This window comes from Zonotrichia albicollis, chromosome 3, assembly GCF_047830755.1.
Source record: "Zonotrichia albicollis isolate bZonAlb1 chromosome 3, bZonAlb1.hap1, whole genome shotgun sequence".
Classification (NCBI taxonomy): Eukaryota; Metazoa; Chordata; class Aves; order Passeriformes; family Passerellidae; genus Zonotrichia; species Zonotrichia albicollis.
This window is the reverse complement of record NC_133821.1, coordinates 13,463,735-13,478,628: the sequence shown is the minus strand read 5'-3', so window position 1 is coordinate 13,478,628 and position 14,894 is coordinate 13,463,735. Positions and strand designations below refer to the sequence as shown.

Genomic DNA, 14,894 nt, shown 5'->3' with positions numbered 1-14,894 from the left:
CAGGGAAGCAGGTTATGAACAGTGGCTTCTGGGGGCCCCAAAAGTCTCTCTGTGCTTGGCACCGTGGGCAGGGCTGGGCTGGCAGGAGGTGCCACCCTGCAGGGTGGCAGAGGGCACTGCTGCCATGTGGGACCTGCAGGGCATGAGCGTGGGTGCCCCTGTGCCAGTCACAGCATGGTGTGAACTCCTCAAGAGCACTCCGGTCTGGGAGCACCCCTGCCTGCTGCACACCTGGCAGCTGTTCCTGCAGAGAGGGACAGAACCGCGTCCAGCAGGGACTGTCCCTGTCCCTGTGAGCCAGCCTGCACACCCATGGCACCCACAGCACCACCAGTGTCATCGAGTTCCAGCCCCAGCACCTCCCACCGCCGCCACACACCACACAGGTACTGCATTTTATTGCTCTGGGGAGAAATTTATTGTGAGCAAAGATTTATTCACTTTGTGAGGGGGAACAGAGTGGCTTTGTCATCCAGTTCAGGGTGCAAAACCACAGCGGAGTTTGTACAAATTAACAGTTTTTTGACATCAGGAAAACATGATTTTCATTGATGTCTTAATTCTTCCCTGAATTAAGAGGTACATATTGCTCTAAGGAGAAAGGGCTCCTTACTCAGAAGGATGCCTTTGAAATTGTTTCAGACCAGCTATTAGATAACGAAGTGCCAGACAGCCTTGCCTGTCCGGCCCTGAATGTAAAATAAATTAAAATACATGTTTTATTTTCTAGGTTCCTTCACTGACAGAAAATCAACAGAAAGCAAAACCCAACTGTGGGTTGAGGCAGAAAATCAAACCAGTTGTCCAAGCCCAAGCCAAGTGACAGAGGCTCCTTCCAGCAGCTGCACCAGGTGAGTTCCTGTGGGGCACTGAGGCTGGGCTGCTGCCCCTTGGGCACACTGGCATCACTGGCCATGGCTGGAATGTGCCCCACAGGCACAGGTGGCCTCTGGCCAGGTGCTGGCACTCAGACGGTCAGACAGACAGATGGCTGTAACACCAAGTGTAAGTGCAAAAACAGATGGGGGCCCAACGGCACATTTCCCAAAAACACAATCCCTTTGCTTAAAGCAGCTCCCATTCTGCTGGGAGGTGTGCATGTGTGTGTGTGTGCCCAGGAGCAACCAGCAGCAGGACAGGGCTCTGTAGCTGCTGCATCTCAGATTTCTGTTGCTTTAAAATACCTGGGATTGAACTATAACAATTTTCACCCCATCAGCCTATGACACGTGTAAACCAAAACAGATCAGCTACTGCCAACAGGAGCTCTGCCCACTACAGCAGGTGCCAGGAGGGCACACAGAGTCCTCAGAAGCCTTCAGCTGTGTTGTACTCTGGCTGGAGACAGGTCACAGCCTGCTGGGACAAGGTGAGGAGGTTACCCACTTGTTCACACTGTGCTGGGAAGGGCTCATGGCAGGAGTGTGGCTTTTGTTCTTCTAAAAGGGATTTGCTTATTTTTGTTTCTCTAGGGAGCAGTTCCAGTGCACAGCCATTGCACAGAGCACAGAAAGGCCATGGCACTCCCACAGTGGGACAGCACCAACCCCAGAGCTCCTCCTCAACCACCTGTGCTCCAGCAGGGAACATGTACCTGGCCAGTCACAGGAAAGCCTCTCCTTAGAAGAAATTCCCTAATGCACAGGTTAGTGCTGCCTGGAATGACTAAAGCAATGCTCTAAGGGTACATTAAATAACTACTTTCAGTGCTAGTTCACCTCTGGCTGCAGCACCTGCACCCAGGGGCTTAGGGCCCTTGCTCACCTGGTGCCAGTGCAGTGGTGATGGTGACACAGGTGACATCCAGTCCCCAGCCATGTCTGACCAGACTGGGGAAGGGCCATTTCACAGAGCAAACCCCTCACCCAGCCCCTTCAAGATGCATTCACCCAGACTGCCCGTTCTGATCTGTGCTCAGGTGCTGTGGGCTGCTCCAGCCACAGCTCTGTTGTCCAGGGTCTCAGGTGGACACCTCAGGTGGACACTTCAGGTGGACACCTTGCTGAGGGTGCTGGCAGAGCTTCCCAGAGACCCTGCTCCTGGAGGCACGTGGCAGCAGGGGCAGCTCCACCAGCTCGATGCCAGCGAGGTTGGCGCTTGCACTTGTGGTGAGGCAGCCTGGAAAACAGAGCAGGCATGGAAAACCCAGTCAGGAAAAACAGCTGTGTCCTCAGAATAACTCTGTGGCACAGCTCAGCCCCTCCCCTGGGATCACTCAGGTGAACTGGACCTCCAGAGGAGGAATTTGCTGTAGGCAGCTGAAGAACTGCCATACTATGCTTCCCAGAGAAAGCAGGGATTTCTCTTTGCCAGCTCCCGGAAGTGAGGAGCCCTGAGAGGCCATGGGTGTCCAGGTGAGCACTGAGCCCCCCAGCATCACCCCCTTTTGGTCTGCACAGCCCCCAGTGGCTCTCAGGGCCCCACAGCCCCATGGGAGGGAGGTGGGAAGCTCCTATCCTCCACACTTGAAGCTCCAACATAAAATAGTTCTGTGTGGGTGACACAAAACTGTTTGTTGCTGTGTGTCATTAAACTGTTCTTGTGTGTTTGGACTGTTACAGAGAGCTGGAAACAAGCATTCCCAGCATGAGGGCTGGCACAGAATTCTCCCTGGAAGGTGCCTTAACCTTTGGAAAAATTCTAGAGAATCACAATTTCTTCCACTACGTAACAGGTACCCTTGTTACTGGTGCTCATGGTCACCACTGGGGAAGGGTCTTGGGGGGCTGTGGGTATGGGGGATTATGCTTTGTTGTTGAGTGGAGTCACCTGTTGGTTATTCCCTAGAGGCCAGGCTGGCTGAGGGGGAACAGGTGAGCACATGGTCATTAAATTAGGCACTAATGACCAAATCCAGGTGCAGCTTCTGTGAGGGACACACCCTGCCCTGCTCCTGAGGGCTCGACCTGTCCCAAGGCATTTCCCAGGGGAACAGTGTTTTATAAACCACGTTACAATTCTCTCCCGAAGTGTAAACACAAGTTTTTTATTACAGGTAGGAGGGAGGAACAGCCTTGGAACCAGGCAGGGAGAGCAGAGGAATGTTCTGAACTCTCTCTGAAGGCTGGCACCATTGGCACCCCCTCTGAACCTCTGAGAGATGGTGGTGTTTTGAAGCATAGACCCACTTCCAGTGCAGCAACTGACTCCATTCTCAGCTGTGCCTGGACAGGCCACAGCTCTTCATCCTCCCTTCACCTTCCTAGCCCAGGTAAATCTCAAATGTGTGCAAAATGCCCCAAAATGCAGCAGGGCCTTGGCTGAGCTGGCCCTCGGGTACAGGTGAGCAGGGCACTGTGCGTGCAGGACAGGTGGGGACATGGCCACAGGTCAGTGTGGCAGCAGGATGAGCCCTCAGCTGCTGTCTGAGGACAAAGACACCCTGGCTCTGGGCTGCACTTCCAGGGTGAGGTGTAACCTGTGCTTGTGCTTGAGCAGCTCTGGGTGTTTGAGTGACTGAAAGCAGGAGTGGAACAGCAGCAGCACAGCCCGAAGTGTGAACCCCCTCAGCCTGCCTGCAGCCCTGCGTTTGCATCTCAAAGACAGCCTTTACTTACCAGATTGGTTCTTTGAGAAAACTGACTGAGGGGAAATAGCACATTTTAAAAAGGTGGAAAGTGTGACTTAGCCTGTAAAGGCATTTTCTGTGAAAAATGGAGAGCTGTCAACTTTGGATTAAAACAAAACCTGTGGTGCTATTGGCTGGGGAGAAAAGCGTGGGGGAGGGAAGGGCTTCGAGGGAGGTGTTGTGCTTGACATTCCTGCAGTGAGGCAGAATGGCAGATGGTCAAAATAATAGTTTTCTCCAAATGGACAAGCTGAAGCAGCTTAGAAGTAAAAAATAATTACCAGGCACATATCGTGGGACATATTACTGCGTGTGGCTCACGGGAGGCATTACCTGGCACATAGAGTTTGTACTGTTCACAGATCGTGAGATGGCATTACTGTACACATATTGTGGGCATTAATGTACAGGAGGCATTACTGTGGTGTTTGTAGGAGGCAGAACTGCACGCGGAGTTTGGGAGGTACGAGGTGAACACAGAGCATGGGAGGCTGAGCAGAGGAGGTGTGAGCTGAGCATGGAGCAGAGGCAGCAAGGGAGGAGGAGGGCAAGGAGAGCTGTTCCTGATGAACCACAGCAGAGGGGCCTGCGGGAAGCATTGCTCTTACCTGTGGCTGTTACTGTACCGAGAGCATTAACACTCTAATCTAAAGGGAGAGAACAAAACCACATCAGTGCAGGACCAAAATGGGGGAACAAAACCATGTCAGTGCAGGAGCAAAGGGGGAAAACAAAACCATGTCAGTGCAGGACCAACGAGGGGAACAGAACCATGTCACTGCAGGACCAGCACCCTGTGACTGCTGTGGTTGCATCAACCTGACACAGCACACCCCATTAAAGGCAGGAAGGGGAGCTCCCCTCAGGGACCTGCAGAAACACACCCCCATGAACTTTCTCCTGGGGTCTGAGGACTGAAACAACCAAGGGAGGGAATGCTGGCAAAAATTGGAATGAATATTCATTGTGCTTCATCTTCTGTCAAACCTGCTGCCGTGCAATGGTGGTGTGCAGCTCCTTCATGCCTCAGCTCCACGTTCAGCACTGTTGCTGGTCACACCATTTAAAACTGACTAAAATTTGAGGCTTCATGGAGACCTAGATATCTGTGACACTATAGCCAGGTTAAAACTCCAGGAATTGAGCAGTGTAGCCATCCTGGTGCCAGAAGAGCAAGTCCTTGAATGCATAAAACCTGTCCATGAGCAGTCACACACCTGCACTAAGACACACACACACAGTGGAGGGCCTCTCACAGGTGAGGCTGCTTAGAGAGCATTAAGCTTTCAAAATACATTTCTTGCAGGAGGAATTAAAAACAATTAAAATATAGATGATGGCATTTTAAATGCAAGGTTACCTTGCAGGAAGCCAGAGAGAGATGGTGTATTGCATCTTAAATCCAGTTTACAGAATAAACCTGGTTCCTTCCCCAGGGCATGTGCTCTAGGAATGGCATTTTAGCCACTGCTCATGAAGCAGCTGAACACCCCTGAAAGCAAGGGTGGGTAAGACCATGACCTGTAAGGATGCTGAAGACTGGTACTTGAGAAGAACCATGAAGTTTTCACATGGGCTGTGAACTGTTCCAATCCCCTGTTAACCTTTCAGCCAGGACAGGTCTGTGGAAATCTTTGTTTTCCTTCCTAGTAAATGCAAAGGTAATAAAATTCCCGAGAGAATCGTTGTCATAACTCTGCACAGCGTTCTGTTTCCAACTCCCCAAGACAGGTTCCAAGTACACTGTAAGCAGCATCCTGAGCCTGTGTAGAAAAACCCATGGATAATTGAAACTGGGTTAAAGCTACACACTTCCTCCAGTGCCCTGGAAAGCTGTAAGTGACACAGTAAAGAGAATCTGACACTACAGGTTAATAACTGGGGCAGAATGGGCCTTAAAACAGCACCCACAGCTCCCAGCTCAGGTGGGAGTGCCTGGCACCTCTGTGGGCCTCCAAGGTTTGAGCACCTCGGAAATAAGCCTGAAATGTACACATTGAACTTTAATTACTCTCAAATTGGAGTAGCTGCTGATTAGTTTTGCAAGGCTCAGCCTCAGGCAGAGGGATCCCAAGTGCTGGGGGCTATGTGGGTGTCACAGGTGGGGCAGCCCAAGCCCTGCAGGACAGCTCTGCCCCATTTCTGCTCTGCCTCTGCTGCAGGTCTCTGCCAGAGCCTCAGTGCAGAGGGAAATGCAAAGGGGCCACATTGCCTGGAGCCTTCTGCGAGCTGACAGCTCGAGCAGCTGGAGCTGTCACTGGGCAGAAGAGACGGCCCATCAAGCTCATATTTCTGCCCATCCCAGCACTGATTGCTGGGATAAACCCTCCCTCAGCACCTCCTCTCCTGGAGAGCGAAGCTGGGGGAGCACCCTGTGAGCCAATTAATTACATGGGAAAGGCAGGGGGCCAGGCTGAGAACCCTGATGCGGCTCTCACGCCCCCCTGCACTGTTGGAGATCCCGAGGGGAGCATCAGGCTGGAGGGGGAAGCAGTCCCAGCACCTGCCCAGCCTCGGGGGACGAGTTCAGACTGCCCACCCTCAGTGGGGGCACAAGGGACAGCCCCAGCACACTGGGCAGGCAGCCACTTCCTTGGGGCTCTGCAGGGATCTGGGCTCCTGGGCACACCCTGCACCAATCAGCCACAGGAAACTGGAGGGGGACAGAGCTGCTGCCCCAACACTTGGTGGCACCTGTGACCCTGCCCTGCTTAATGCCAGACCATTCCTGACCCTCACGGGGACACTAAGGCAGGAAAATGATGGGACAGCACTGATAAGCAAGAGCACACAGGCAAGGAGCAGCTCCCACCTCTGCTGGTGCACTGCAGGAACTTCCCAAGGGCAGCCCAGCTGTGGCAGGCTCCACTCTGCTGAGGATGAGGAACTACCTGGACTGAACAGATGGGGAAGCCAGACAGGTCCCTGTGCCTCATCCTGAATAGTCCTCACAGGAAAGGAGGAAGAAGAGAAAGCCCTTGAGTCCTGCCTCCTGTGGTAACTGTCCTGGCTCCTCTGCTCCACTTCCCTCAGCTTTTCCTCTTTTTTCACTGCCGGGACAACCTGCACCACCATGGCAGCACCAACACTGCACAGTGTCCCACCTCAGCCATGCTCCATGCTAGCAACAATTCCCTGTTCTGCTGGGAACCAGGACAGTCAGGAATTTCCTAAATCCCATATATTAGAAACAAATTGTTCCGTTTCAGGCAAGGCTGACACACGGATTAAACCCAACCCCTGGCACACTGCACATCCTCTGATACCAGGAACCAGCTACTCGGTTTCAGATATGTATGTTTTTAAAATTCCCAGGAAAATAGGCAAAAATCCTACATATCTATATATATGTGTGTGTGTATATGTATATATATATATATACACACACAGGACATGGACACAGATCTGACAAAACACCTACAGAGCTTCAAGGAAAAAGACAAAATAACAAAAATCCCAAAGTAGTATAAAAACCCCAGAAAAACCAAATTAAAGCAAAATGAATCCTTAGCTCAGTTACTGCTACTAAAAGCATCAGTCCTGTTTAAAACAAGAATTACTCTCTGGGTTTGGTTTTGTTTCTGTCAAAAATCTATTTTAAATCTGCATGTCCAATTCAAATAATCCTTTTGCTTTAAAGTAGGAAAGATAAAGCTCAGCACTGAACAAAAAGTGGTTTAAAATAAGCCAGATCTTGTTTGCTGTACATTCAAATATTTTCTACAAGAACTTTATGCATGCAAAAGTCCAGAGACAAAAGGAAAGCATGTGTCACCTTTGCAACAAAAAGGCTGCAAAATCTCGGTTTTATGTAAATCAGCAGGCACAGCTCCCGGGGCTTTAAAACTAGGGAATGCTGAAAACCTCAATAGTTCCTCGACTCAAGTGTTGCGCTTGGGCAATGCCATAATATTCATTTAAGAATCCATTTATCAACAGATACCACATGTCCAAGTTTTCCAGCACAGCTCTTCTGATGATCTACTGAAAAGGATTCTTTAAAAACATTAAGCTGGAGAATCCAAGATGCTTTCTCTGCCCATTCCACACTACCATTAGCAACTAAAAAAGCCAAGATTTACACTATATCCTCCCTGATAACGCTGAGCATTGTGCTTTATTTTCCAAGTCATTAGCATGCACAAGAATGACCTCATGGTGAACAGATGCACTTGGATATGGCAGTGATTAGATCAGTCCTCTCAGCAGTCAAGTGTGCCCGTTGCCATTAACCCCTGAGGCGCCGGCGGCGGCAGCGCTCCGCTAGGGGGTTCCCTGGAACGCAGGGACCGGCCCTGGCCAGCACAAACCCCTCGCACAGGATCCTCTGTGACTGCACAGTTCTCCTGGAATACACTTCCAAAGGTTCACACCCTGCTTCTGCCTGCTGATCTTACACTAAAGCACACCAAAGCCCCAAGGAGCCACTGAGGCAGATGAAGTCGAGGTGCTGCTCTGCCCACTTCAGCTTCACCAATATTTTAAAGAACACACAAGTATTTTGTGGAATAATTATTTCTGGTTTTGGCTGAGAGAGCAAGAGCATCAGCTTAAAGCCTGTCCACTAAAAGGAGAGAAATCTGCAGAGGGAAAGAATGAGAATAATTCAATAGTGTTGGATTATGGAGGATTTCCTGGGCTGCCTCTCAAACCCTGCCTAATTAAAATACAGCATGTAATGCACCAGTTTAACAACAAAGGGCCATATTCCCATCTTTTGTTCCTAATCTGCACATCCCCTGCATGAGTTTGGGGATGGCCATTCTGCCTATGAGGCTGAAGGTATCAGGGCTATCTGTAATCCACACAGGGAGTATAAGGCTCTGCTCCACAAAACATCAACTAGACAATTTTCCTGCAGAAAATGCAGCACCTGCAAGACTGGTGACAGGGAGACTAAGCCAGGGCAGGAAAACCACATCCCACATGAGTCTGGGGATGCATCCCCAGGGGCAGCATCAGAAACACAAAAACATCCAGTTCCAAGAATTATCTCATAGCCAGCGAGACCCCAGTATGTCACTGAGAGCTGAGTTTGATTTCTCCCTGTGCTGGGGTAACTCCTGAGAACACTGCACTGGGATAAGCAGCACCCTTGCTCCCTCACCCTCTCTGCTGCACACATGCATTTGCAGCACTGACAGCATCACACCTGAGGGGCATTACAAGAATCAGGTCAGATGAGAATTAATCTTAAATTTACCTGAGCAGTTTATGCTCAGCGGAGTCAGCAGTACCAGCTGGCTTGTACTGCCACCTGTGCCAGCTCCATGCATCCCACAGAATCATCAAGGCTGGAAGAGATCAACAAGTCCAGTGGCCAACCCAGCACCACCATCATCATCCCAAGATCATCTCCTGACACTTCCAGATACGAGGAACCCAGTGCCTCCCTGGGCAGCCTGTGCCAGTGCCTGACCACTCCTTCAGGGAAAGGTGCTTCTTTTTATTAACTGCTCCCTGACTCCTTTTTTCTGTTTCAGAATAGAAAAATGCCCCTTGCATTCCTAAGTGGCAGACAGGTGGATCTTTGCCTGGAGCAGGCCTGGCTGGGGAACAGTGGAGCTGCTGGGACTGCATCCAGCCTCCCTGCTGACCGCTGAGGGGCATCTGATGGAAAACACATCCCCATGGCCACAGCTGACACTGCCCCTGCTCATCACTGGCTACATATGCAGGAGAATCAGCAGGTAATGTGAGGAGACTCTCTGAAGCGGAGATTCTGACACCAGAAGTCATGGCCAGCCTCCAGTTCATGAGCGGGAAATTAATTCTGAGGTTCACAAGTCTGAAAACTGGGACCTGACTGGGGTAGGCTTTGCACTTTAAAGCAATTAAAATAATTAAATCATACCCGGGTACTCCTGATTTAACAGTGTTCTGAAATCCTGAGCTACTGGGAAACAGTTTAAATGTGTTTGGCACACACAGCTTATCCTTCAGAAAGTGGGGCTGGGGAGGGGTCTGCCCTGTCAAACCACATGTGACACAATACCATGTGCTAAGAACAACATGAAAATGAATCACAGCTATGCACAGAGCAAAAACAAATCACTATATCTACATTTCTATTTGCTGATACGTCGACAGATAAACGATTCAAGTGCTAACAACCAGCCCTGGGCACGCGCTGCGCTCCTATTGAAATGGGCGATTTTTTTGTCTCAGACTTTTGGCAGGATGTATAAAAGAATTTAATGCACAGCTGTTCTACTTTTTAATGTAGGAAACATTAATCAAAGCTTTAAGTTATAAGCTTTCCTAGCGTTGTTTAGTATTCCAGTTCAGCAGAGATCAATAGATCCATCCCATGTTCCCTGACGCCTCTCCAGGACGAGGAGGTGCGATTATGTAAATGGCCCCGGCTTCCTCCCCCCTCCTGCCAGTGCTTATCTCCAAAGCCTTCTGCCTGCTGCTCCTGGCCACCACTGCCCGGCCAGCATAGGCCTCTTATCTCCTCACAAAGCTCCAAGCACGCCAGGATTGGAGCCAGCAACGCCAGACAATGCTGCACGGCTGGTTTTATTCCTAAGTGATTTATGTGAGCAAATTTAATTTCTTCCTTCAGTGTTTCAGTTTAGATGGAAGATATCTGCTAACAAGTCAGGCTAAAGAGAAATAGAGCAGATGTCCTGCAACGTTTATACAGGTTGGAAATAATCTATTCAGCAATCCAAAAGAGAAGCAGGGAATGAGGAGAAAGTGCCAGTGTCACCCTAGGAGTGTCAACGACAGATTAAGGAATCTTTGTTAGAGAGTCCAGCACATGGTGACCAGATACATGCTGGGTGCTGGAAAAAAACGCATTTTGAAGGCACTAGAAATGTACACTTCAGAGCCAAAGCTCCCTTTCAGGAGAGGTTCACTTAAACTTAATCAAACCAGCCGGACAGCGACTGCACACTAACCTAACCCTCCACAAGGCACACGAGGAGTAAATTCCCCGAGTTGGGCACGCTGCTGTCACCTCTCAGCAGGCAGATGAGTGATGAGCACCGATGTGCATGCACACCCCCTCACACCCACACCCCATCACAAGCCCTGCTGCAGAGGCTCCAGGCCAGGTGCTGCAGGGCAGCCCGCAGCGCACCCCATGCCTGCATCCCGCACGCCGCCGCGATTTCCCAACAGCACCGATCCTGCGCTTCTTGTGCATTAATCCCTGACCCTGGTAGCTCAGCAGCATAATCCCCATTTAGCATTAACAGCAGCTTCCCCTGCGAGGAACTATTTCTGATAAGTGAGCCCCGATTCAGGCCTCACTTTTGAACAACATATTCCCAGCTCAGCAAGAACCCGGAGTCCTGAATGAGCCCGAGCCCATCACTGCAAGAAAGTTCATTAACCTTGCTGGAGTTGGAGGTTAACAGGATAGCTGAAGAAAGGAGCAGTGTGAATAGCTCTGATGCAAAACAAATTAAAATGAATATCATCATTCCTTTTGATATTCATTAGTTGATTCAGGGGAAGAATAGTCGTCTTAAATTTGCAAGCATTTATCTACAAAAAACAGGTGTACATCTGCTGCTCAAGTGCTTCTTTGGGCTACAGAGAAGAAGAATAATGCACAGAACTCACCAGTTCCACCGAGGGAGTAGCTGGGAGAGGGAGAGAAGACCTGAGCGGCGAAATCCTCAAACGTCATCACTTCTTTATGGTTCTGGATGATGGCCTCGAGGTACAGAGCTCTCTCCTCGTAGCTGCGATGCCCCGTTAAGGAAAAGTGTGTGCAGAGCTCAAGGCTGTCCCACTGCATCCCTGAGCACCAGCCCCCAGCCCCACATCCACACTGACCAGGCTGGAATGGGCAGGGAGCCAGACCAGAACTGCCCAGTGGTTTTGAATGGGAGCAACAAGCAGGGGATATGTTCAGGGCTGGAAATTCAGGATAACACCGCTTGAGCTTCCTGACTGGGAGCTGCCGAGTACAGGAGCAAAGCCCCAGATCAAAACCCTCCATCACAGACAGGCTGTGGCACTATGGGAAGCTCCTGGCACTCAATATTCCTGTTGCAATGACCAGAAAAGTAACTAGATTGGAGAAAAAAATGCTACAGGACAAGAGGGATAACACCCCCCCTCCCCCCACATTCATTTGGTCACTGGACTTCTTGGAAGAAATTAAGCACAATAAACCAATTCCAAAAGCATGACGGTTGTATTTAGGGCAGGTGCTAGAAGGTGCAACCTTATGTATCCCAAATAAATGATGCACAGTGGACAAACCCAGCCCACAACTTGCATGCATTATGGCCTGAATAATGCAGACAACAAAGCGAGCTAACATCGAGACTATTGCCTTTTAATTAAAACTCGGCAACCTGGAACACACAGCATTCAAATGTGTAATCAAAAACCAGTCACCAATAAAACTTACAAGCGTAACAAGCTGAAGCAACTTTCCAGCTGTCTTAATAGGACCCCTGCTTGCGGTAGCCTTTCACAGCGGAGAAAGCAAATCTTCCCCTTTTGTGTGCAGCTTCTGTCTGCTCAGAAGGTGAATCATACACTTCCAATAACAGGATAACGCCTGGGACAAACCTACAATGGGCTGGAGAGCCTCATGTATGACTTTATGAATTAGGGCTCGCAGGAGCCAGGATGACATCTCATTCTCCGTTTCCTCAGTGAAAACAAAAGTTTTCAGCGCCTCATTGTGTTTCTGTTATGGGGAAATGCACTCGAGCTCCGCAAGGCTGTTCGGTGGGAGCAAAGGCCAAGCTGAATTTAGAAATTAGGAGCAGGAGAATAACACCAGTGACAACAGAATGCAGGTGAGGGTATTTAGAATTGAAAAGCATTACTAATTAATATTGAAGTGCCATTTGTGACTTGCAGTACATTAACAAAACCACTCTGAAACACTATTAAAAAAAAAATCAGAGAAAAGCAGTGCTTTAAACCAGGAGACAGTGGTCTAGTGTCGACCTCGAAGGGAATAAGCAAAGCACTTTCTCATTGCACGGCGAGTTCCTGCAGGCGTGGTGGCAACAAAGGGAAGAGAAAGAAAGGAAGAATTTTGCATTTAACGCTCGCACAGGACGATTGATATGTGATAAATCTTCTTATAAACTTCCCGTGGAAGCCTAAAGAAAGAAAATCAATAGCCAGCATTTCAGCGTTTGCACCTGCTGACAGCGTTATTTGCTCAGTTTTCCTGCCTTGCCCGAAGCCGGGGAGAGAAGGCATTCCTGACAGCGCCAGCCCGCAGCGTGCGGGGCTGCCTCCCCTTTATGGGCTGAACTCCTGATGACTCTTGTTAATGAATAGGCTGCCAAACTTCCTCGGAGAGGAGGCACACGCCTGGGCCCAATTCTAAAGGGACTGATGGATGCCATTCACTCCTCATTATGGAGATGCTGATTCCTCGGCGCTGGGCTGTTGCCAGGGCCGTGCGGAGCCGCGGCTGCGGGCGGGCGGGCGCTGTCCGGGGGTGTCGGGCCCGTCTGGCAGCGGCCCCTGTGACACGGAGCTGGCACGTGCTGCCGCAACGGGAGCGGAGCCGGCCGTGACAAATCGCTGAAAGGGCTCGGCGACACCGGGGGACAGCGGCCACCTGAGCCTGCGGCCGGCCGGCAGCGCTCGATTCATCGCTCGGCCCCAGCCGGGGATGCTCCCAACCAGGAAAAGGCTCTGCCTGATAATGCCCTGCTGGGTCCCGAACGGCTCGGCACAGCTCACATTGCTGCCTGCTTCAGATAAACGCTGCACGGAAACGCCGCCCAGGTTTGCTCTGCACCTGGTAAAATCCTATTGATGAGCTGGAGGATGCTGCTCGCCACACAAAAGACTGGGAAAAACCGCCTGGACAAACAGCTGAGCAGCTACGGGAGAGGCAGCTGAGGAAGGACACTCCAAGATGGGGAGAGCCCCGCAGATCTACCAGTGCTTTGGAGGCACGCAAGGAAGCGCCCAGCCCAGCACCTCTGCTGCCGGCTGAAAAGGCAGAAGAGTGGGTGCAGATACCCCCAGTGCAGCGAGGCCTCTCCTGGCACCCCATTTCCACCCACCCACCTTGGCACTCCTGTGCCCTCCTGGGCTCCCTGCAGCAGCAGAGCACAGCAGCTCCTGCCATACGGGCAGCGAGCGGGATGCCCCTGCTTGTTTGTGCTCACAGCTTAATCAGAAGGGACTTAAGTGACTGCAGCAAAGTGACATTAAACTCCCTGCTATCTCTGCCTCAGTATACACGCACATTTGGGATTCATAAAAAAAAAAAAGTCAACTGAAATTTTAGTGAAGTTTAGGAATTTGAATGTGGAGGTATCATGAACAAGCTGTAAAAAAACCATGTCCATTCTGTAAAAAAGCTTTGCAAGGTTCCCTATTTATTGCCCTGTAGGAATGAGTCTATCCTGAAAATCTCTGGAGCAATACTTCTGTCAGGGCTGCCCTATAGAAACATGTTGTGCCTTCAGCCCAAGAGCCAACCACAAAATATCACTGAGTTACAAACATTAGAACCTCACTCTGAACCTCTTTAACCTGACCTTTGTGTCACAGCTCTCCTGCAAGCTCTGTCACCAAGGTGCCCCCAACACCAAGCAGAATTTAGATCAAGTGCCACACAAAGTACTGGTTTGATCAGCAATCCCTCAGCTCAGAGCAGAGCTGGGAGGGAGCCCCAAGTGCCTGCCTGGCTTTCCTAGAGCAGCCTGGGGCTGGAGCGCTGCAGGGAACACACAAATCCACGGCTGCAGCAGGCCTGTATGCGCAGGATGGGCTGTGAGCTTGAACCCTACCCCGGTGGAAAGCTGGACAGCTGGCTGCCCTGATTAACTAAGTCCCCCATTATCTGGGGGCTCGGGGCGTCCCCTGAGATCTGCAGATAAATGGAGTTATACCAGACCCTCAAAGAAGCTGATCAAAAGCTCCTCTTTTAATATGTACGGCAATTTGACCCACCCCTCCACGGCTTCATTATTTTACATTTTGCTTCTGTCAAGGCAAAACTCCAGAGCAAAATGTTTTAGATGGACACAAACAGGTTTGGTTTTTTTTCATTTCATATGAAATAATGACATTGAGAGCCATGACAAGGTGTGAATTATTGATATACATTGACATATAAAACTGTGGGAGAGCAGGAATTTAGGTCCTATTTGAATACAGCAATCAAATCTCATTATTTGAATATTATGAGCTTTTAGTAGTGCTTTATCAGCATACCAATTATTTTAACATTTCAACCACACCTTAAAGGCTGTTTGAAAAAAAACCCCAACATATTAAAATGTAAACATCAGCTATTCGCAAAAAACCACGGCATTTTATTGTAGCAGCAGGATGACCTGCAAAGTGAAACACACAGGACATCCTTCCAGAT

General features: G+C 50.0%; 2 protein-coding genes across 19 annotated transcripts in view; one reads left to right on the top strand and one right to left on the bottom strand.

Annotated features, from left to right (window-relative positions):
• The window catches only part of CFAP61 (cilia and flagella associated protein 61), a 98,204-nt gene extending 93,875 nt beyond the window's left edge, over positions 1–4,329 (top strand). For 8 of the 13 annotated variants that reach the window (XR_012579399.1, XR_012579397.1, XR_012579395.1 and 5 more), the window contains 5 exons: positions 194–386; positions 731–1,369; positions 1,447–1,645; positions 2,562–2,674; positions 2,996–4,329. The gene's annotated coding sequence lies outside the window, so the exon portion shown is untranslated. The remainder of the gene's footprint in view (positions 1–193; positions 387–730; positions 1,370–1,446; positions 1,646–2,561; positions 2,675–2,995) is intronic. The other 5 variants (XR_012579396.1, XR_012579389.1, XR_012579390.1 and 2 more) reach the window with 4 other exon arrangements.
• RALGAPA2 (Ral GTPase activating protein catalytic subunit alpha 2) overlaps positions 395–14,894 on the bottom strand; it is a 95,490-nt gene continuing 80,990 nt past the window's right edge. For 5 of the 6 annotated variants that reach the window (XM_026793261.2, XM_026793263.2, XM_026793266.2 and 2 more), the window contains 2 exons: positions 11,147–11,268; positions 395–2,118 (listed from right to left, as the gene is read on the bottom strand). In XM_026793261.2, coding sequence (XP_026649062.2) covers positions 1,961–2,118; positions 11,147–11,268 — 280 coding nt within the window. In that variant the 3' untranslated portion in view covers positions 395–1,960. Of the gene's footprint in view, positions 2,119–4,176; positions 4,216–11,146; positions 11,269–14,894 lie in introns of all 6 variants that reach the window. The other variant, XM_026793264.2, reaches the window with a different exon arrangement.